General features: G+C 37.0%; 1 protein-coding gene across 4 annotated transcripts in view; it reads left to right on the top strand.

Annotated features, from left to right (window-relative positions):
- The window catches only part of CYRIA (CYFIP related Rac1 interactor A), a 55,875-nt gene that overhangs the window by 19,284 nt on the left and 12,627 nt on the right, over positions 1–23,964 (top strand). The window contains exons 1-2 of one of the 4 annotated variants that reach the window (XM_064707748.1): positions 17,068–17,147; positions 17,336–17,415. The exons of 1 other annotated variant lie outside the window; for it this stretch is intronic. In XM_064707748.1, the coding sequence (XP_064563818.1) occupies positions 17,343–17,415 (73 nt within the window). In that variant the 5' untranslated portion in view covers positions 17,068–17,147; positions 17,336–17,342. Of the gene's footprint in view, positions 1–17,067; positions 17,148–17,335; positions 17,416–23,964 lie in introns of those variants that run through there. 2 more of the 4 variants (XM_064707747.1, XM_064707749.1) reach the window with 2 other exon arrangements.

Raw genomic sequence — 23,964 nt, 5'->3', positions numbered from 1 at the left:
GTCAACAAACCCAGGTCCAAGGGAGAAGGTGGATGGGGAGGGGTGACAGGAGAGACTTAAGATGAAAAACTGCAATCAGAGCTTTGACAATTTCTACAGGGTAGAAAATTATTCTCTGTGTTTTAAACTACTGATGTGAATTTGTAAGGACTGTGTACACAACCAGCAAACCTATTTTGCATATTTTATTTTTAGGTTTTACTTGCTCCGTTAAAAGAGCTTCCAATCTCCTATTTGGTTACAGTCATGTGGGAGTTGAAATAGGAATTATGCAAATGACATACCTATTAAATTTTATAATAGCATTTCAACTAAGATTAATGGCCCAGGATGATCCTGATCCAGAGAGGAGAGAATCTCAAATCCAGGTGTTCAGCATGGACTTATCCACTCCAGTGTCTGGGACTGAGAGGAGTTGAAGGGAAATCTTAGAGACAGGACAAGTAGAAGGAAAAGGAAAAATAAAAAGAAAAATGGTAGGAGTGGAGATGAATACTCTTGATGAGACAGAAGAAAACAGGAAATGGGGAGGAAAAAAAGAGTGAAATGAGGAAATAAAGATTATGGACTACTTAATATTATTCCATATAAAGTTAATACTACTATAGCATGATTAGCTGTTTTTATTAAGTTCATTGGTAGAAAGTAATAAACTGCTTGGAATTACACCTGGTAAGAAAATTAGTTAGTTTTTTTTACTAGATATATTTTTTAAGTCCTAACTGTTGGCTGTTAGACCTTTTGCAGTTAAGACTTTTTTTCAAAATGAAACTCTCAAATATGACTTTACTGATCTTTAAAATATTTTTTTTCAGACTAACTAAATACAAGATTTTTTTTTTGTTTCTAAAAGGAAAAGTTCTGAAAATCAAATCTGAAAAGCCAATACTAAATTCTAAATACTAATACAGCAGAAGCAATTTTTTGTGTTCTGAAGTGTGAGCTGTTTGAGCTGTGCTGGGAACTTTACATGATAAGGTTTTCATTTCTGTCAGTGCAAAGAGGAAAATTGAATCTTGTAGACCGTTTTTAAAATGGCCAGTATTCCTTACTTTTGAAAAATGTGACATGAATTATTGCTTTAGTTCTCCAGAGTTTGAATGTCCCTATCAGATTAAATAATAGTATAACTGTTTTCAGAAGTGTTTTGTGTATACATGTATATGGTGATCTATTACTGTTGTTTTCTTTTAAATGACCTTGGGAGCAGGAGAATATGGGGTGGGAAGGGAGTAAACTGTTTTTCATTTTCAATTTCCTGTTTTCTAAGAATACTTTGGAAAGTTTCTTAATTAAATAATATCATAATAGACAGTTGGAAGATGAACTGTGATTATATTCAGGTCTTTACATGGTAAATATGTTCTTAAAGTAGTAACTGCTTGACAAGAATTAGGCATCATTTTCCACCAAAAGTAGTGTGAAGTGTTTAAGATGAAGTTAGCAATGCAGGGAGAGCAAGATCAAACATTTAGCCTAATCCAGACAATTAAGTTGGATGTCTAAAGCAGTCTTCACTAACTGCTTAAGGATTGATGTTGAGTGCCAGAATTAATATCTGAAGTTGAATCTCTGGAGTGAATTTGTACTTCACACACAAACGTGTCCTTAGTTTACCTTAGGCCATGATAACTTACTAACATCTCAGGTATCTTGATAAAAAGAGGAGCACTGTGGTTGTAGAATTTCAGAATGCATTTCAAACATTATTTTAGAAAGTAATTAAAAGTTTATAAACAAGTTGATAACGTTTCACACCTGTTGCCGTTCAGTTTTTGAGCCTGTTTTTATCTCACAGAGTATCTTGTACAGACATGTTCTGTACAGTTATGAGGAGTACCACGTAATGAAGTTTTTAACACAGACCTCTAGTTAATTCATTGCCAGGTATTTTACAGATACAATGCATAAATGTGTTTCAGGGAGAACTGTAAAGAAAAGTACTGTGGTAATTGTCGGGATTGCCTTGTATTGTTGGGCAGATGTGCTTTCCCAAGAACTGGGCACAGTCTCAATCTGAATTCAGCTTTATGCCAGATTTTGGTCGGTAGTGCTAGACTGTGACTCAGAACCTAAAATTAAAGGGCTTTTCCTGAGTTTTACATCCTCAAAGAATGATGGTTTTCCAGCAGGTAACTGGAATTTACTTTATTAAGTTTTTGAAATTAAGGGCAACATTTTTCAAAAGTAGCAAAAGACACAAACTCAGTTAATTCTTCTGAAAAAAAAGGCTCAAATTCTTCATCCACAGGAAAAAAATAAGGCCTTGTACTATCTCTTTTTTAATAAAAAGTCTTTCAAATACATTTTTTTAATGAAAAAAATTGCAAGCCCTTTTTTGCAATGTTCACCTTCATTAACACAACTTGCTGACTTCCTTCCTCAGCTGCAGTTCTTCCTACACTCAGAGGTCAGCAAAGAGCAAGATCAACAAGCCACACATCTGGCTCTCTCTCTTTCCAACTGGAACAAAGAAACAATTTTTTAATGGCTTTTTAAGTTAATTGTAAACAATTTGGTTTTGGAGTCGCTGACTTGCAGCAAATGTTTGTCGTAGGCGGATGTAGGGAAAAAGGACTATGTCCTAATGCAATTCCTCTGTGGCCAGTGAGGAGAAAAAAATCACTTAAAAATCACTTAAAAAAAAGGAAAAGGCATGTCTTACTCCTTGTAGCATTGAAGTATGCTGAGAATTTTGAGTGCATATATAGGATATTTCACAAGCTTAAAATATATACTTTGATGATGCAGAGAGATGGAACTACTTGCTCATTTAATTTTTCTGTAATCTTGTATACAGTAGTACTGAGTTTTCCACTCCCTTTATATTCATGAGCTGTTTGTGTATGAACAAACTGACAGTGATAAAAGACCAGAGACAAACAACAGGAATAGGGGAAAGCTATTTTAAAATGATCATTCTGTTCTAATACTTTTCTCTGGTGTTTATATTGTTCCTAAAGGCATTTTTCCAGTAAACAATTTTCAGAACCCTCCGTTGTTAACCATTAATTAATATTTTGAAAACAAATTCTTAATTAGTGTAGTTGTTTTCTTACTTTCCCAATTGTCATAATCTTTTATACTCCCTAGAATCAGGTAGCATCAGTATATCTAAATTATTAGAATTATCTTTTTTTTTAAAGGCTTGTGTAAAGTAAATATTTGGTGTGACTTTTGTACTTTTGCACTTCACAACAGGCTTGTTGATTTACAGCACTTCTGAAACCCCAAATACTTTTAAAATATCTTGCTGTAGTTTTATGTGTCTTAATTTGAAGTCACATTGCTCCCATATTTTGGTTGCTTTGTTTAATGCATTTGTCATGATGGTTTTATTTTTAATCAGACCATCCTGTTAAATATTTGCAGATGTCTTGATCTGAAAAGGAAATTGCCAATGCTGTTTGGAATTATGCCAAAGCTTATAACAAAATTGAATAAAATGAATAATTCAAAGGAAATGTTTTCCATCAATTTGTTTGTGGGAGATAAAGTGTTCTGTATTATGATTATTTTTTGTCAAAATTAGGTGTTTGGGTTGCTAATGCCACTTAGTGGATATCTGCCTTAACTGCAGCTTGTTCCAAAGCCAAATCAGGTGCCAGACAGCTCTCTTAATTTGTATATTGGAGTTTTCATCCTGCCTAGAATATCTTGACTATAGCATGTTTTCAAGAAACTTAATTATCAGGTACATTTTAGGAAGTTTCTTACTGCTAGTTCATTTTTTAAATTAAATTTGTTAAAATGTCGTAATTATTTATTACAGAATTTTGAACTTAGAAGAAAAATAAGGATCTTAATTGCATATTTAATGTGATTTGAAACATTAAACAACAGTCTTGGTCACTTTGCACTGATTCTTTAGGTTAATTAAATATTAATTGATAGTAAGGTGATAATTCTGGTGGTTTAGGAAATGCTTTGCTTTAGCCCTTTTGGTTGGTGACTGGGCAAACACTGACCTGGAACAAGCTGATAGTTCAAGAACTGATTCGAAGAAAGTAGTGAGTACCTTTTGTTTGATGTATCCAAAATGGGAGTGGGATAGGCTCTGCTGTAATTGGACTTCTTCACACTTCAAATAACTGGTGAGAGCAGGGTGCAGATAATGCCCAGGTTGGGTGTTTGATCCCCTGCATGGGCCATTCACTTCAGAGCAGGACTCGATGGTCCTCGTGGGTCCCTTCCAACTCCCAATATTCTATCATCCTGTAATTCTCCTTTGGAAGATCTGAAAGGTGAGGTAGACACCAAATGTGTGTTCACTGTCAGTGTCAGTGAAAGTTATCATTTCCTGAATATATTCTTAATAAAGATTCTTTTTTTGCTAAGTGGTAGTATTAATAATTTGGTGTATTTGATACAAAATATAGTGTATAAAATTACATCTTTTATCTGATATACATATATATCAACATACAATGCATATATACATATATAATCTATATTGTATAATTTTTTTTCTAATGTTAGTGTTTAAAAAAAATCTAGTCTATACAAAAAGATATCCTTTTTGCAATTTAAAGGCTGTTTTTTATGGAAAAAAAAATTGACTTCTGAAATGTGTACAATTTAGGTCTTTCAATTTCTTTTTAGTCTGTGAACTCTGTTCTTTGAACTTTTTTTTTTACTTCAGTAAATTTCCATTATTTTCCATCAACCCTGATAATTTTCAATCACTATGTATTTTTTACCTAATCTCTCGGGCTTGTCTGTATGCTCTTTTTATTAGTAAATCAGTTGAATAATTTGCAACTAAAATAGTAATTGGCTCAGAGGAAGATAAACCACAATTCAATTTCAGACATGTTTTACTGCTGTATTACAGGCTGGTTAAATTAACAATGAAAATTGAAAGACAATGCAAAGACTTTTGATGTTGTGAGTAATAATATTTTTTAGAAAATTTCTTATCTTTCATTTGTTTACAATGAAATTAGGAATAATTGCAGGGTTTTGTCTGCCTTCTGCTATCCTCCAGAGAAGTCACATCATCATAGGTTATGAGATCAGAGGAACCTGAGCTGTAGGATTCTTCCTAATGCAGCTGAAGTCATCCAGGCATTCCTCCTGCCCATAGATGGCTCTCAGTCACGAAACAGAAAGCTTTGGTGAGGTCAATGGATTTAATCTTTTGATTTGGTTACAGTTGTAATCTGGATGTATCTAACTTTTTTCTGTAATAAGCAGCCAGTTTTGAGTTCTTGGTTAAGCAAACTCATTTGCAAGTCCCTGTGTACACGCACACAGTGGGTGTTTGCATGTCTGCATGTTTACTTCTTACAAAATTTAAGTTTTTCAACAAAGTTTTAAAATGTTTTTACATTTCCTATTTAAATAGTTATTTATAATTTGGAATGTTCTCAGAAACTAACGGATGGTACCTTTTCAAGGATGTCATTATTTTAGATGTGACTTCCGTCATCTCTAAGTGTGATGGCAAGTTAGTTACAAGTCAAAATGAGACAGGGTTATGCAAAAGTAAAATTTTAAATTTTGCTCTAAACATAAATATAATATATCTTGTATAGTTCCTAGTTCTAGAAGGCATGATTTGTCTTTGAAATGGGATTCAGCAAATGCAGTAAGAAAGTCTTGGATGTGACTGCTTCCCTCCTTTTTTGGTAGCAGGTAACTAGCATTTTAAAATTAGAGATCCCGTCATGTGTATCTCTTTTTTTGAGACTACAAAACCATTTCTTCATTCTCAGCTTCTAAGCTGCTTCTTGAATTCAAAAGAAATAATGTTAATCCATCCTTCTTGAGAAAGTGTAAATAAAGCCAGTGTTTCTGTACCAGTTGTACTGGTGCCAGAGCTGATGTGGCACATGGCAGATGCCAGGCGGCGATGCCCTGCTGAGAACCCTCACCAGCCTCAGGATCTCACCGTGCTAAGCCTGAGCAGCCCCCATGTGTGTTCCACTCAGCCTTTGAGTGGAAATGACACTTCTGATCATTTCAGATGCAGTCACAGTTACTTTTAAGCTAAATTCTGAGTTTCAGCAGGAAGAAAAGGAAAGCAGTATGATTTGGTTTCTAATACAGGTATTAGTTCTGATATGTGGTTATTATATTGTCTGGATTAATTTGGATTTTGTTTGAGCTGCAAGAGTAGAGGAGAAGGTCCTGCCCCGGAGCAGAACTGCTGGCTGACCATGCAGAGGGAGGTTGGTACTGTTGGGCTGATTTCAACTGCTGTGAGGGCTCCGTGGCCTTTCTTTAGGTGGGAAGGTGAACGATGGAGACAGTCAGGGAACTGATGCACCTCATGTATAAGGAAAGGCTGAGGGAGATAGGGCTGTTTAACCTGGAGGAAAGTGAGAGTAGACCCCATCAATGTGTGTGAAAGGGAGGGTGTCAAGAGGATGGACCAAGCTCTCTTGGTGGTGCCCAGCAGTAGGACAAGAGGCAATGGGCAAAAACTGATGCACAGGAAGTTCCACCTAAACATGAGAAAGAACTTTTCGGTGGGGGAGCAGATTGTCTTCAGGGGCTGTGAATCACCCTGGGGAGCTGTGGATTGCCCAGGGAGGCTGTGGATTGTCCTGAAGGGCTGTGGATGGCCCACAGGGGCTGTGGATCACCCAGAGGGGCTGTGGATCACCCACAGGGGCTATGGGTTGCTTTGAGGGGCTGTGGATCACCCACAGGGGCTATGGATTGCCCGGAGGGGCTGTGGATGACCCGGAGGGGCTGTGGATCACCCACAGGGGCTATGGATGGCCCGGAGGGGCTGTGGATGGCCCGGGCGGGCTGTGGGTTGATCTGCCTCGCCGGAGCTGTTCCAAAGCCTGGGGCGGTGCGATGGCGGCCGTGCGGCAGCAGGGGGCGCTCCCACGCCGTCCCGGCCGCGCTCCGCATTGCATGGATAATGGATCGTGGATAAAGGATAATGGATAGTGGGTAATGGCTGAGGAATAATGAGCCTCTGCAGGCCTGTGCGCCTCCCAGGGTGGGGAACCGATGGGCATGGAGCAGCCACCATCCGCACTGGTCAATCAGCAGTACATACATACCTACAGGAAAGTGAGAGTAGGGTATAAAGTCACTACCGTGCATCCATTTTACTGTCTTAATAAAAAGTTATTGTGCAAATTTCATTACTATACTAGGAATGGCTTCCAGGAGTGATTTGAATTAATTACTGCAGAGCCTGCCGGGGTCAGTACATGCTTTCAATTTTCACTTACACTTACAAGAAATCTAATTTTTAATTAAAAGGATGGTTTTAATTCTGCACCATCCATACTAGTCCTTCCCTGTTTATCATTTCAGGCAAATGACAGAATTGTTAATATACTCAGAAAAGTTGCAGTGGTTTTAGCAGCTCATGTTGAGGCACAAGGCTTGTTTGCCAATCAGTGTAAGTAAAACACATTATTTGAAAATAGATTTACTCAGGAATGTGCTTCTTAAAGTATTAGGCACAATGCAGAATTAAGAATCTCTTTGTGTTTGCATCATTAAGAGGGCTAATGTGCTTGTCTATTAACACAGTTTTCCAGGCAGGCTCTTTTGCAGAAAAATGCCACAAACCCATTCTGCTCCGTATGCCTTAAGAATTGAGTCTTTAATTTGAAAGTATGTGCACTAACAAAATAATATCAGGAGGATTTAAAAAAAATGACGCAGAATTAATTAAGAAAGAAAGGAGGCATTTTATTGAAATTTATACTTTTCAGTAACTCCTGCATACTTACAGGTTAAACTAATGTTTTGGAGAAAACCTTTTATTGTTCAATATTCAGTCTCCTCCTCCCTTAACTTGACTGTGAGAGCAGACATTGAAAAATTCCAGAGTTTAGCACCTTTCTAACCTGCCTTATGTTTAATTTATAGTCCAGTATAATGATTAAATATTTTTCCTTGGTCTTTCTGCTTACCAGTCTGCCTAGCTCTGTGAGATTGATTTCTTTTTATCATTGAGTGGAATAATTTACATTTGTATTTATGGAATGTCTTCTGGATAGTATCTCTAGTTTATTAAAGTGTTTTGAATTACAATACTATTTTCCAGAATATTTTAATTCCCTTCTAGCTTAGTGCATATTTTAAAAGGGTATTTTCTTCTTCTCTGCCTGTCACTAATTAAAAGTATTGACCAAAACCAGATCTATACAACAAATACTGTTTAAAAATACCATCATCTTTTTTTTGCCAGTAAACTGCTGACAGCTACTTTTTCAGATTTTCAGTGTTCTAGCTAATTTATGGAAGTAAATAACATTTTCCTCGTCTCCAGTGCTTTGTCCAAGTTCCCTCTGTATATTTCTTCAATTCTGCCCTATGCTTATGCAGGTGTATTGATTCCTGAGCCTCAGTTTTGTCTCTCTCGTTCATCCAAATAACCTGTTGTGTATTTTCTGCTAAGTTTCTTGCACTCCCTTATCCATTAAATTAACTTTCCAAGAGACCTGTCCTTCCAGGTACCTGAGAGTACTGAAACTGCTTTTGTGAAATCAGTTTAATTTGCTGTTTTCTCCTTGTTTGGTAACCTCCTCTATTTTCTATATTTTTAATTTCTCATGTTTCTGTCCTTATATTCGGTTAATTGTCCCCATAACTACCATAAAAGTCAATAGTAGCCTCTCAAAAGGACATTTATTACTCCAGAAGCTTGTAGAGATGCATGGTTAATTAATGCTCCGGAAGCTTCTTGCCCCATTCTGTTACTTGTATGCCTCCATACTTCAGCAGAACCTTCTTAAGCACTTCCCTGGGTTATGTGGTCCCTCAAGTTACTGTTTTGGGATGTTACCTGTTGTTTCTTTTTTTCCCCTCACCCAGACACACATGGAAGTTTTTGTTTTATCTTTTTCTGAAATTTTAAGTACATTTTAAGAGTATACATTATCCTCCAGTTTATTTAAGGTGGATTTTGATTTTCTTTTTTCTAGTGGAACTCTTGTTATCCATCAGCAGCCTTGTAACAGCCTTGTAAGAGGTCATCAAGTTTTCTTATTTTTGTAAGGAGATATTAAATAGGACCACTATGACAAATTTTTAAACTAAAAGCAGCAAATCCATAGGAAGATCCACATTTCGTTTCTAATTCCCCAAATCTTGAGCTGTTGGTAACTACTGCCAGCCATAGCTGTCTTAATTCCACTAAGGTCAATATCTTTGATTGAATTAATTGTCCTTTTAGTATTTTAAGATATTCTTTACCTTCTTTTCCCTTTCCTAGGAAACCATACTTTAAAGACTGCTCTGATCCATATCTTCTAAATTATTACCCTCCAAACCATACATACAAAATTGCAAAATGCATTATATCCTACATAGTGACACATTCAGAGCAGATCATTAGGAAGTATGCACTAAGAAATCCAGTCCCTGTAGGATTTATGTTTGACTTACTGAGATTAGATGTGCTGTTTTGGCATTTATGTGTTAAAATGAGAAGTAAAATAGAAAAAGAAATCTAGCATGCAAAGACTTACTCCTGTTATCAACTGGCACAAGAAATAACTGTAAAATAAAATCACTTTGAGGAAAGTTTTTACCATAGTTGCCCAGAGAACTAGAATATGATGGTTTTCATCCTGTCTTTCAGACACTTGCATTGGACTTTCTGTGTGTATAATAAAAATACTCTGTATGGTATAGTCAGAAGACTGAATGATCAGCAGTCATTTTTAGGTGGAAAGGACCAGAAACTTTTTTGTCTGTTTCTGAATTTTCACCCAAAAGTCCTATTTCTGATTCTAATTCTTACTTGATCTAGCATAGATTTTTCACTCATTATATTCACAAATATTGAAACCAGATACCTTCTCATCATGTTCAAATGTTCAAATCATTTGATTTCCAAAACTGAATGGATTCTAAGATGGCTTATTTCTTTTCCCACTGTGAATTTGGTGGGAGATGATGATGACAAGAAAACTTTTAAGAGGAAAATTGTAGTGTGGCTCTCTTACAAGATATTGGAGGAACTAAAACTCCAATTGGAACAAAATATAGTGATTTTATTTTGAAGGAAGAAACACACAAACTATCCAAACCTGTCCTGTGTCTTCTAAAGGTGTCTCCCTGCTGTGAAAATTTATAGAGGCTCCATTTGTTGTGTACAGAGGAATTGTGTCCCTGGTTTGTGTAAAGCATCTGTTCAGACTAGGTTACTCTAGTTACTCTCTGCTCAGGCAGAAGGATCAAAGTGCAGCTTTCTTAAATTCAAATGTAATTTTACTCTAATTGCTTAATTGGATTCCATTCTATGTTTTTGTTGGTGTTTTTTTGTTTGTCTGGTTTGTGTTTTGTTTTGGTTTTTATTATGACATAGGAATCAAAATCCAGATATTTTGGATGCCTGGTTTTCATTCTTTCATGATGGCTTCTCTGACATTTTAGACTCTGAAAATATACAGGAGTTCTGTTCAAAGTAAATTCAGGTGTGAGGGTTGGCATATAGAAAAATCCCCCTGCTGGATAAGTTTTAGGTTCATCTAAGGTGATTTTTTCTTTTTTTACTTTTAATTTTAGAGAAACCACAAGCCAAGCTCTGTAATCCTTGAGGCTACAGGCATTAATGTTGGCCAACTCTTTAAACATTTTATGATTACTCAAAAACATACTTGTCATTACAACCCATTTATTAAATCCCTTTGACTTGCATCACTTTTTTGTAGGTTTTAATTGTGTCCTGCAATCTGCATATCAGTTAACACCAAAAGCTCTTGGCTAGAAGTGTTCCTTAACTAGGAATTTTAATAAAATGGTTGTTCAAAGAGGGAATGATTCTTTTATCTTGAGTTACTTGCACCTTGAGCAACTTTCTTCTCTTATTCTACTTTTCACTTCTTTATAGCTGTTTTCTGGCTTTGAGTTTTGCTGGAGTTTCTTTTTGTCTGTTTATACTTACCTGCCTAAGGAATGTGTAGCACTGATTTTTCTTTGCTTGTGTGTAGGTTGCCACTTAATGCTCTTTATGTATGTTATTTGTATTATGAAAACCTTATAAATCCAGTGTTACGAAGCCAGCATTGGGGATAATTTCATTTTTCTGGAAAATGAATATGGCTTGCTTTCTGAAAAGAGTTTGGTTATGTTTTAGTATGTGCTTTTTTAGAGAATACTGTACATACTTAATTATCAAATATCTTTGGAGGTTTTGTGCAATTATCACCTCAACACAAATGTATGGTGACTATTTTTACTTTTTTCTTAGCATAACTGTACATATTTAAACTTATTTTTAGAATAAAAATAAGTTTAAAATACTATAGAGAAGTAACAATTTTTGCAAACTGATTGTATTTGCAGAATTGAGACTATATAAGTTATATATTAAATATATTAAATATCAGGTGTTATATTTTTCTTCATCAATACAACTGCCATTTATAAGATTTAAACACTTAGCAGTAAAACAGCTGAAGGCAGTAATAATACCATATCCATGCAAATATTCTCAACTTAAGAAAAAGAGATTATTGAAAAGAAACCTATTGTGGAATTTGATGGGAAGAAGTAATAGAAACATAGAATCATTTAGGTTGGAAAAGATCTTTGAGTTCATTGAGTCCAGATGTTGACCTGATCCTGCCAAATCCACCATGTCCCTGAGCACAACATCTACAAGTCTTTTAAATACCTCCAGAGATGTTGGCTCACCCACTTCCCCAGGCAGCTTGTGCCAGTGCTTGACTGCCCTCTCAGAAAAGAAATTTTTCCTAATATCCAATCTAAACCTCCCTGGTGCAACTTAAGGCCAATTTCCTCTTGTCTTATTGCTCGTCACCACTTTGCTGGTCCTGCTGACCACGCTGGGCCACCCTGGCTCATGCTCAGCTGCTGCTGACCAGCACCCCCAGGTTGTTTTCCTCTTGGCCACTTTCCAGCTGCTCTTCCCCAGCCTGCAGCACTGCAGGGGTTGTTGTGACCCAAGGGCAGGACCCAGCACTTGGCCTTGTTGAACCTCACACCATTGGCCTCAGCCTCAGTCCAACCTGTCCAAATCCCCCTGCAGAGCTTTCCTGCCCTCCAGCAGGGTCAGCACTCTTGCCCAATTTGGTGTCATCTGTGAACTGACTGAGAGTGCAGTCGATCACAGGATCATTGAGGTTGGAAAAGAGCTCCAAGATTATCAAGTCCAACCTCTGATTGAGCGCCGTCATGCCAGCTAGTGCCAAGTACCATATCCAGTTGTTTCTTGAACACTTTTGGAGTGGTGACTCCACCACCTCCCTGGCCACTCTGTTCCTGTGTTTAACCACTCTTTCCTTGAGGAAATCTTTCCTGGTATCCAACGTGGGCCTCCACTGGTGCAGCTCGAGGCCATGTCCTGTCATCGTAACACCAGTTGTCTGGGAGAAGAGACCAAACGCCCCCAGCTCCAGCTGCCTTTCAGGTGGTTGTTCAGAGTGTTAAGGTCTCCCCCGAGGCTCCTTTTCTCCAGGCTAAACACCCTGAGCTCCCTCAGCTGCTCCTCAGCAGATCTGTGCCCCACAGCCTTCCCCAGCTCCCTGCCCTTCTCTGGACACGCTCTAGCACCTCATGCCTTTCTTGTAGTGAGGGGCTCAGAACTGGACACAGCACTTGAGGTATGGCCTCACAACTACAAATCCAGGTCCCTGGTAAATATATTGCCTGGGACTGGCCCCAGTACTGAGCCCTGGGGAACACCACTGGTGTCCAGCCACCATTTGGATCTAACTCCATTCACCACCACTGTTTTTTACCCTGTGTACCTGTCCAGGCCATGAGCAGCCAGTTTCCCCAAGATAATTTTTTGAATCTTGCACTTCTGCTGTTTCCTTACAAGCACTTAGACAAACTGTATGAGTGAATATCACAGTGATTTGGAATCATGCTTTTGATCTGAGAGGTCTTGAGTTTGTTCAGATGCTGGTATATTTTTGAAGCCACGATTAATTATTCATGCAGTAAGGTCAGTTCCAGTATCTTAATGATGCTGATGTGCTTAGTACACTTCCCTCAGACTGTGGACTGGATGCCTCCTGTCTCTACCCACTTAGGTGTGCCACTAGAAGTCATCATTCTGAGTCATCCATTGCCACTCCTGAGCTTGGGAGCCTTTCTCCTGAAACTCCCAGTGGAGCTGCTCATGAAAACATGCACAAGCCCTGCTTTCGTTAGGATGATCTAAATGGGTTTAAGCAGTAGGTATTTGCTGATCCAGCTCATTTTGACAAAAGCCTTTCAGACCATGTTTATGTGAGCAGACATTTAGGAAATATTATCTGGCAAAGGAGCACTGATGAGCTGCAAAGGCTTGAGCTGGTGAACGTGTCCTTTTTCACTAACACAAAGTTTTAAAGCTTTGTCTCTCTGTTACGTCTTCAGTGTACTGCAGTGCTGCTGCTGGTTTTGGATTGGTACTGATTAAATTATTCCTGTAAGAGAAGAAATCAGTCAGTACTTCTCCAGCAGTTTGTATAGTACTGTGGCTGTTACTTGAAAGGGGTACAAAACTCCACGCTTGAGAATTGGGTAGTTGCTTAAAACAGTGTAAACCAAAATTTAGAAGAAGTGTTGAATAACATGATATTCAGTCTTTAGTTAGTAATATGCAGTTTGGAAACACTTACTGTATTTTCGAAAGTGGATTTAAGCATATAATAGATATATTTCAGTATACTTTCAGTATATGTATGTAAAATCCATGGCAGATTTGTGGGGTTGAATTCTGATTTTTTGGTGGGGGGGATAGTATTTTATACATCACAATTCAGAAATAAACTGATTGCTTTAGTGGGATAGAAGGAATTTATTTTCCCATACAAGGTAATGCCTCTAGAATGTTGAAACTAAATCAGTGGAAATTTAGGAACACAGTTATTTGTTGGAAAACCAGCCTGTGATATTTTGTTCAAAGTTCAAGTTTCAAAACCCGCTACTGGATAATGGTAAATAAAATGCAAAATGCTAAATGTACCTTCCTGTTCATTGCTGGGTTATGGTTTATTTTTGTCTCTGTGCTACTAATTAAATGTTGAGCATCAAAAATTAAGTAATGAGCTTTAAAATGTCAATAACAGCTTAAAAACTGTTTTCTATATGCTTACATAATATCTTAGGGTAAGCTTTAATGAAAACAATAGGGAAAAAGGCAGACATCGTTGTCAACATGTCATAGTTTTTAAAGCATAGTTGCAAGTTGGAATTTTAAGGGATTAAAACACTAAAGAGAAGCTGCTAGCATTTAATGGTGCAGCATCAGCAATATTTTTATATATGCATTGAGTCTCAGTTCAACATTTAAACTGATTTTACAGTAAGTAAAATAAAATGCTTTCCGGTTTAATGAAATAGAGTTTTATGCTACTGTGTTAAACCTTTATGATTTGCTTCTGTACATCAGCTGTTATTTGCATTTCTCTTGCAATCACAGGATAGATATATAGACCTGCTCAGAATGTGTGCTGTTAGTTACTTTGAAATCTCATTAAAATTATCCTGGAGGTGACTTTCAGTTCTTGAGGTTTGGAATATGTTATTAGAGTTTTTGAGGAAAGACAGTTTGAAAGAGCCAAGTACTGGGAAGCAGCAGGCTATGCAGAATAAAATAATACAGTTTGAGGCAAAGATTTGCATTTTATTAGCACTTCCTTTAAGTTTTGCCTTTTAATTTGAAACTAAAATTTAGTGTTGAATGATGAATTACACTTGAAAGTGTAAGTTTCATGGAACCAGATGTTGCTTTTAGTTTCATTTTTTAGGAAACCATTAAGAAATTGTATAAAAAATAATTAAAACATGTTTAGCAGCTGCTTCAACCATATTTTTCTGGATGTTGATATTGAATATGACTGTTTTGGGGGTTGGTGGGCTTTGAAAATGGGTGGTGTCAAAGCAGAGCCTCCAGGATCACTGGAAAATGTCACCTGCATGAACATGTGTGAGTATACGAAGTTTGTGGTAGGCTTCTGTTCCATACTTGTGACCTGAATAGCTGGATCAGTTTCTACACAGGGATTGAAGGAGAGGGAATAATGTAAAAAACAAGCTAGGAAATGTAACAAAAGTTCTGGAAAAGCACTCAGAAATCTCCCAAGCCGAGATGTGCTGTACTTGTTTAAGAAGGATCAGAGGCAGAGCTTGGGCACATGACCCCAAGTGACTCAATGCAAATGAGGGAGCGTATCCTCAGGTTTTTGGCACAAAGGGTTCCTCGCTGTTCGAAGCATGCTATCAGCTAAACCAGTTCTGGATGCAGTGCAAGCTTTGGCAGCAGAAGAAATGCTTGGGTACTCTCTGAAGATTGAAGGCGATGAGGTAAGTTATGGCTTAAAAAGAGTTGAAGGTGAAGAATCCAGGCTGAGTCAGTCATGTCAATTGTGATAGTATTACATAATATAATTTTTTTTTCCCAAGATTATGGAAAGGAAAATAAATGTGTGTACTTTATCGTGTTTCTCCTAGCTGATGCTGATAAAATGTATTATACCAGTGTGATGAAAGTATTAAATTATTGAAGATATAAGTTTTAACACTGTATAAAATCAATTTTGCTCTGTTTGCATGTTTTTCCCCTTTGTAGGCTAATCAGAAAGTCAAACTCAGTGTATAAGGTGCTGATTTTGTTCTGAGAGTAAAAGTGTAAATATTTTTCCTGCATGTAATGAATGTAACTTTATGAATAATGGAAAATGTTTCTTTGTGTTTCAATTTTGTATATGCAAGATGTTGCTAATTACGAAGGGCTTGACAGTCTGCTCACTGGATTTGTTCTGGAGAGAAAACTTTGAAGAAGTATTTAATGCAAAACAAAGCCATTTATTTAACAAAAGCCTTGCTTACATGAAACTGCATGTTCTGAACAGATTATTGATTAAATTTATATCATTATATGTTATGACTGTGGCTGCTTTGAAATCTCCAAGCCCACATTACTTTCTTAGGTTTTACTGATGTAGAAATACGTCCTTTATATGCACATAGAAATTGGGGTTGATGATTCTTTTCCTACTGTAATGCTTGTGGGAAAACTTGAAAAAAGCTTTGTCTCCTTATGTGGAGTGTCAGCCATGTACATGCTTAGAATAATTTTTTGTGGTCTGATTTCTTAAGTGGGAAAAGAGTTAAACTGAATCACAGATGAACATCAGATGTGATCCCCAAGAGCCGTGGTTTAAAGTAATGAGAATATTTCTCTTTGAGGCAAAAATCAGTTTTCAGTCTGTGTTTTAAATCTAAAATTACATTTTTCTGCATCCCTCCAGGCAGATCTCTTCATCCTGATACGTGCTTTTCATGGTTTAATTTTTCTGTCTTCTGAGAGAAAGTTTAAGTTTGACCAAGAAAGCTCTTCTTCTACACGGTGTTAGAATAACTTACCTTCTAAAGACTGTACTGGCAAAAGAACCTTTTTTCAAATCTCTTTCCTTTTTCTCTTCTGTAGAGACTTGCTTTTTTAAAAACTGGTCACTTTTCCTTTTGGAAGTTGTTCATAACTTGAAATACAAAGAATTCCAAGATGATAAAAGATTGGAAAAACAGATAAAAAATAGGGTTCAAACCTCCCCTTTTTACTCTCTTTTTTTAAAATGCATACGTACACTTTTAAAAGCGAAAAAGCTTTTTAACTGTCCTTTTTGATAGATTTTTGTAGCAATCTTGTTATAAATCTTACTGACTAGAAACAAGTAGATTTTTTTTCCTTATAGTAAGTTATTTTCTTAAAATGACATGGATTTTTGCTGAATACCTAAGACAAGTGTTAAGATGTCAGTTTTTAATTTGAAATGGTATTTGAAATGGTATTAAGTAATCTGGAGTCCAGCAATTTAGAGAATTAACAGAGACATAGCTCTGAGTTTATTTCTCTTGCTAAGTGAATAAATTCATAAATATCTCTTTATACACTAGGATGTTATCCTAATGTTTAAATTCCAATTTGTTGAACAGAATTATTTCTGTGTTTATCTGAGGTCTTCCTCTTCCTACGCAAATATCACAGAATTGACCATCAAAATGTTTCTCATGGTCCAGAACTTGCCAAAATGTTGAATTTATGATGCAGACTGTGTCAAGCTCTTAGCTGTAGTATTCTGAGTTTACATGTATAACTGTTTATGATTTTGTTGCATTTACTAGGTTTGCTGGGATGGGTAATCTTCTTAAGGTCCTTACCAGGGAAATTGAAAACTATCCACATTTTTTCCTGGATTTTGAAAGTAAGTTCAAACAATTACAAGACAATGAGAAAATCTTTTCCTTGACTTAGCAGCAAACTGAGGAAAAACTTTTAAAATCTGATTGCTTACAGTGTGTATTTTCCAGCACAACCAGTCTGTCCAAGTCCTTGTCTCTAAAATAATTTGTTCACTCAGGACTCCTTTTCTCTTCCTTTTCTATTTTTCAGGAACCAAATGGGAAATCTTTTAAAAGTTCTCACTTGCACAGAGCTTGATCAGGGGCCAAATTTTTTCCTTGACTTTGAAAGTGAGCAAAGCTTCTTGCCTGGCTTGCCTTCTTTGCTTATTTCCTAATAAACTGCATGTGCTTATGCATCATAAAGCAATTCAAAAGGGATTTGCAAACAAATAAAATTACACTTCAGTAGAATATTACTTTCTGATATTTATAAAACCATACAAAATTACTTCATTCTGAGCAGAGAAAAGGGCAGAGAGGCAGATATGCAAGTAAAACCCTATCTTGAATTAAATTCAAAACATTAATGAACCGTTGTTAAACTTACATATGAATGAACTCAACCTCAGCTTTCTTTAACAAATCAGGGTTAAAAAAATTATGATTCTTTCTTGAATGGAAATACATGTGGAAATAAAAAGCTGGAAAAAAAAGCAGTGGAGGTGGAACTATTTTTGCTTGGTTCAGTGATGATTTAGCTGGGTTTATAGTTTCTAAAAAGTAGTGAAATGGTCAAAGTGTATGTGCTTGATTGCATCTCTCTAAATGATTATCAGTTATCAGCCATGGTTATCAGTTGCAGAACAGTGTTTCCCATTCCAGTTCTCTTGTCACATCCATATTTGATCCAAAGCTGTTTTCACTTTTGCTGACTACAGTTTCCCTGCATCTACTTCTAGACACTGTCACCAAATCCTTTAATATGGGTTAAATCTGTCTTCACCACATACATGAAATGTATTTTATTTGAAGCACAAACAGTGTGTGACTTTTTCTCTCTTAATATACCTGTGTTCTAAAAAGAAAAAAAAAATAAGCCAACCAAAAAGTTTTGAGAAAATCTAGTGTTTTTAAAATATTTTCCTTTTGTAGCATGGTTTAAAAGAGCATTTCAGGTGATTAGACGCATATTTTGTCATCTTGAAATAGTTTTGTTCTTTAATAATTTATTCCTGAATTATTTTCTGAAAGAAGTAACTGGCATGTTATAAGCATGTGTGTCTGTGTACATTCAGAAGCACTGCTTCAAAAAGTCATTTAAATACATATTTAAATCTGATGAAATTGTTCAAACTTGCATTCTTAGATGAGAGCTAGAATGTATCACTAGAACTGTGCACAAACCTTAATCTTCTCATCTAGAGCTTAGTTACCTCATTATGAAAAATTAGTTTTAAAATATGAAAAAAGGGTTAATTGGTTAGTTTGGGTTTAGGAGGAGCCCTGTCCCTTCTTCTCTGTCTATATAATTTGTAAAACTTCGCTGTCACCCCAGGATGTCAAACCTCTGTCTAAGTCACCACTTATTTTTTTTCGACCAAACTTTTGAGGGCCTTGGCAGTGCTCTGTGGCTTTGCCAAGCTATTGTGAAAGCTTTCAGCTGCTCTGAGCTTACAGGTTTAATCAGCCCCGTTGCGTCCTTGTTGGCAAGAAAGTGTTCCTGACCCAGGCTGCAGGCTTGGCAGGAAACAGCTGCTCTGGCAGTGGGGAGCCTTGGTAGAGGTGGTGGTGAGAGGGGGAAATACCAAATTTGTTGCCTTGGCAGTGAAGGTTGTTTTTCTTTCCAAAAGCACGTGGCCAAGAACTGAATGAAGTACCTTGTCCCACAGGAGGTGCCAGTGGTTAGGGCACACTAGTCAGGCACACCTACCTGGAGAGGAACAAAACTGTCAGCTCCAAATTTCAGAGAATTTCATGCTTGTAAGTGAAAGTTTAAAAGTTTTTCTCACAAAGTACAGTCCCAGAGGTTTTTAGTGGCACAAAAATCTGTATTGGCTCAAAGGGATGTGACTAAAAACAGGGCTGTAGTTTTGTGCTTTGGTCTCCTGTAACTGGCTGTTGTACAGTGGAAAAGGACACTGAGTGAGTGGAAATGGAGCAGAGTCTGGTGTGGCCTTGCTGGACGTGTGACTTTGAGCTCATGGGTGAACATGGTCACTACACTTGGCCATTCAGAGGATGACAGGTGTGCTGAGCTGATGTGTTTACTGTATTCATTGTTTGCATCAGCATCTTGCTTTTTCGTTTCTGTGGGCTTTTTCATTAGCTGGCTACTAAAAAAAAAACAGAAAAAAGAAAAGTTTTACATCCTCTCATTTCCCCTACTTTCATGCAAGTGTCCACATTGTCACTTGCAATCCTTTTTGACACCTAACATTTTTCTTCAATCCAAACTGGAAATCAAGTTTTGCAACTCCATGGTCATACTTGAAAAAACTTGAATCCAGCATTAATTTCACTTAATGTTGTATAGCAAAAGCAGTTCTGTTTGCTCCCCAGTACTCATTTTAGAGTTGGGCAGTTATGCTGGGTCTGTGTGGAGAATAACATTCTCCATGCAGGTGGAAAGGCCTTTTCTTTAAAGGAGTATTGCAGACTTAATGCATTCAACCAAATTACTCTTTTTCAAGGTCTACTGAAAGGTTTAAATAGAGAAAAATAATTTCATCCTTATTAGAAAGTGCACCATCTTGCTTTTTACACTTCGATCTTGATGGGAGTATTTTTAATCAAGCTACTACCTCTTGGTTTGTTTATATATCATTTACTTTACCTTAATTCCTTCTTAGTGCTCAGCTTGAAAATCATGTTAGGAAAAGCGAGCGCCTGGCAAGTCTTGAGAGTGGCAAGTCTTGAGAGTCTGTGGCTTTCAGGATTTCACATCAAATTCTCTTGAAATGGATTTGTCAGTTTTGTCAGTTCAAGAGCTGTTTTGTACTTTAAATGTTGACCTTATTTAAATTAGTTGCAGATAAATTAATTCTGGGTATTTGAGCTCTTTCTGTACCGTCTTAAAATTGCTCTTTTTTGCAGAAAATCTATTGTCAAATCACTGCCATTTCAGGCAAAGTAAACAAATAATTCCACATGAATTCTTGGAAATAATTTGAAAGTTGAGGCAACAATTTAACTTGAATCTAAAAGATTATGCTTATAGATTATTTGAAGATGTCCTTAAATGACACCTACAGTTCCATCCTCTCCTCAAATACTTTTTATAAGATGTTTTTTACCCTTAATGTGAGCAGGTTCTTTTATTTTTTTTTTTTTTTTTTGTTACTGTTAACTAGGTGGATTTCACTTGAGCCTAGTTAAATCTCTCTCATCCCCTCCAAGAATCTTATTTTCTAGGATTCCCCATATTCCCAGAAAGATTAATGAACTTTTCAGTTATTATTCATGTACCATTAAAAGGGTCTATTATTAGAATGTGTCTGGCAGCAGAGCAACTGCCCACTTTTTACATAATAGGCTATTAATTAATACTCTTGTTGTTCAGGCAGCAAGGCTGAGGATGTAATCTGGGTCCAGCCTGTGGGAGGTTGAACTCAGTTCCCGAGCTGTGGAATGCCCTGAGGCAGAAACTGCAGCTCAGTCAGAGAGGTGCTGTGTGTACCTTCCCCCATCCACCACAGAGCTGAACCCAGGCACTGATCTCCCTGGCACAGCACCCTGCCTGGAGCCAGAATTAACAGTTTTGTGAGCTTCACTGTATTCTACCTAGTTCAGACAGAATGAAATTTTAAAATCCTGTGTAGCCTGGATAGGGTACTGTTTCTATCCAATACTGGGGATTCGTTAATGTATGGAGTGGAACAGGTTCTGGTACTCTCTACAGTGAATTACTCACTGTAATTGTAATGCCTTTGCTCATTTCTGAGCTTTTCTTTTAATTTTGTCCCAGATTGTCATGGTGACAAATCTGAAATAGGACTTTGGCATTATGCAGTTAAATATGTATACTGCACTCTAACTTGCTGACTGAGGAATTATTTGCCGTTTTCAGCAGTGGGCAGGACAAGAAAAGCTGAGAGCAGAACCCATGAAAGCTCTTGTTTAACTCACTTTCTTTTGCTATGCTGTGGAGGCCAGAAGGGCATGGTATTTTTACAACAAATATGAGTCTAAATTCACTGAAATGGAAGAACTAACCAGCCTCAGTAGGAATCTTCTTAACCACTGAAGGGGTGGAATCAAGTTCTTAGATTCAGAAAGGGTGTGTGAGTTGGAAGTGCTTCTTGTAGTCCTGTTGCTAGTACTCTTCATAGTACTGTTCTTTCTTCATTAAAATTGATTACTGAAGTATTTTTGTACTTCATTTGGTACCGGTAAAGGCATCACATCCTTTATCCTTTCTATATTTAGTCTTATCCTATGAATACTAATGTTTTACCTATCTAGAGGTTTCTGTGTTTATTTCTAATGCACATTTGGTGAAGGATGAGGTAGATAGCTAACCCTAACTAACTCTGTTAGGAGGGTTTTCTGAAACAAATGACAGGTATTTTGCTAAGAAAATAATCATGACCCCACTTTCATGCCCTAGCATTCACCTGAAATTCTTAATGCATCCACAAATGAACAATATTGGGTCCAGGTTTCCTCTTGTTCTTTTTGAAGTCTGAAGTTCCATCCAAAACATGGCATAGGCCATGCGCAAATTTGAAAAAGAGCACGTGTTCATTGGAATGGATGAATTACCATGTCCTGGTTATTTCTGATGGAGCCAGTGGAAGCGTATTTCTTTCCAGATCTAAATTTGCCTGGTAGAATCTGTATATGGGAGATCCAGGCCTCATCTGACTCTTGCATTAATTTGATACAGGATTCATGTAGTTGTTTGCTTTAGGGTTCACATGAGAAACATCTGTCCAAAGGGAGGTAAAAGAGTTTTCTGTTTTGTCTAAAGACAGAATGCTCTGATTGCTAATCCTGAGCATTCTAAAAACTCAGCCTTGAAATGCAGTGAGTCTGGCCGTTATGGTAACTTGCTACTGAGGGGGTTTGCATTCACATGGGTTGGCCAGTGGAAGTGGTTTTATTTATGAATGGGCTCAGGTTTCTGGAGCTCTTGCTGCTTCTCTGACAGTGGGGGGATAAGAGGTGAGCACGGCCAACCAGTGATTCCACACCATGGTTCAGGACTGGCATTGTTTAATTCAGAGCAGAGAAACAAGCTTTGGTTTCACTGACATAGCAAGCCAGTTCTAAAAGTCAAAATATGTCATGAAGTCATCTCAATTCCTTTTAGTTGTTGCTGCTGCTATTATTATTATTATTGTTGTTGACAGTAAGATGAAATTGTTTTCAAAGTGATCCATTTCAGTTATTTTAGCTGACCATTTTTGGCAGGATCTTCTTGTAAAATCCCTTTTGAAAAATGGCCATGGTCTTATCAGAACATCTGTTTGCATAACTTCTATTTCATAAATAAATGCATGTTTAAAAAAAAAAAAAAAGAAGCCTGAATCATCCTCCCTACCTTTCTTTTAAGCTAAATACTTCCAACATAAATGTAAACTGCTTCTGCAAGTGCAAGCTAAGCCTGCTGCTCTGGAGCCTTTGCAGCCCTCTTCCTCTCCCTTCCCTTTCTTTCCCTCTTCCACACACCTGCCTGGCTCTTGCTCCTACTCTGTCTCCAGGTGCTGGGATACTACAGAAAGCTCAATGAGTTTCAAATATTCCTCCTTCTGCCAACTTCTAAAAGATGAATTGGGAACTTTTGAAAAAGACTTAAAATGAAAGATGTTACTAAAGGCCTTTTTGAAGTCTTAAAGTGCTGGGCAGTCTATAGCATTTGCATCCCCCTTAAGCACTAGTACTTTTATAGCAAATAAATTGTAAAAATTAACATAGAAGTACCTTGTTAACCAACAAGGTTAAACAAGATGCTTCAAGTTACCTGCACATGCAAATTTGACATTCATGAACTGCACTAACAAGTTATTTATTCTCTTTTGTGTTAGTATTCCCTGAAATGTTATTTTCATTATCTTAACTAATAAAATATAGATACTGATTTTTATGTGACTCCCACCTTCCCCTGCTCTGTTGTTGTATGGTGTGAAACTGTTTCTCAGGATCACTGCTTTCCTCGTTAAAGTCAGAAGAGTTTTCTGTTTTGCTTCTTTATCACAAGATGGCAAACCCCTTACGGTGTGTACCTGAGATTTCTTGCAGCTTGAGGAAAGAACCAGTCTGGAACACTGTAAATTTAAAGTGACTGTTGGGTCAGTTCAACAGCCATGTCCCAGATGGGATTTTCCTGTGGGGAGTTTTTCCCTTCAGTGCTCCTTTCCCTCACTTTTTGAAGAATAGTGGAATTTTTTAGTTACATGAAATATTTTTACTATAAAACTCAGCTAAGTAAGCCCAGTTTATATTTATTTTAACTTTTTAAATGAGAGAAAGGAAAACTTAAGAACAAAAGGAAAGTCCAATCAGTATTATGTGCCCAGTCTCTTGGAACTCATGGTACCGTAGGAATATGGGAAGGGTTTTAAGTATGCGTTGCTTTGAAGCTACAAACATGTAAATCTAATTTACATTTATGTCCTGTTTGTGCAAGGTCCATAGGTAACTTCATACATTTAAACAAATTATCCTAACCTGAAACGCCATGGAGAGAATGCCTGTTTTCCATATACTCCAGTGTGAACCAGTTCATTTGTTTCTAATGGGGACTGGATAAATTAATCCCATACTGATACATGGGTAGAAAATTCTGTCAGTTTTCTTAAGGAGAGTGGGACAACCTAAATAGAAAAATTGTTTTTAATATTTCTTGTCTAATTATGTAGACATTAATACAGTAGCTCATCCTAGTTGTTGAGTTTT

Source organism: Zonotrichia leucophrys, chromosome 3 (assembly GCF_028769735.1).
Source record: "Zonotrichia leucophrys gambelii isolate GWCS_2022_RI chromosome 3, RI_Zleu_2.0, whole genome shotgun sequence".
NCBI classification, from domain to species: domain Eukaryota; kingdom Metazoa; phylum Chordata; class Aves; order Passeriformes; family Passerellidae; genus Zonotrichia; species Zonotrichia leucophrys.
The sequence above is the reverse complement of the archived record's forward strand: the minus strand, read 5'-3'. Positions and strand labels throughout refer to the sequence as shown.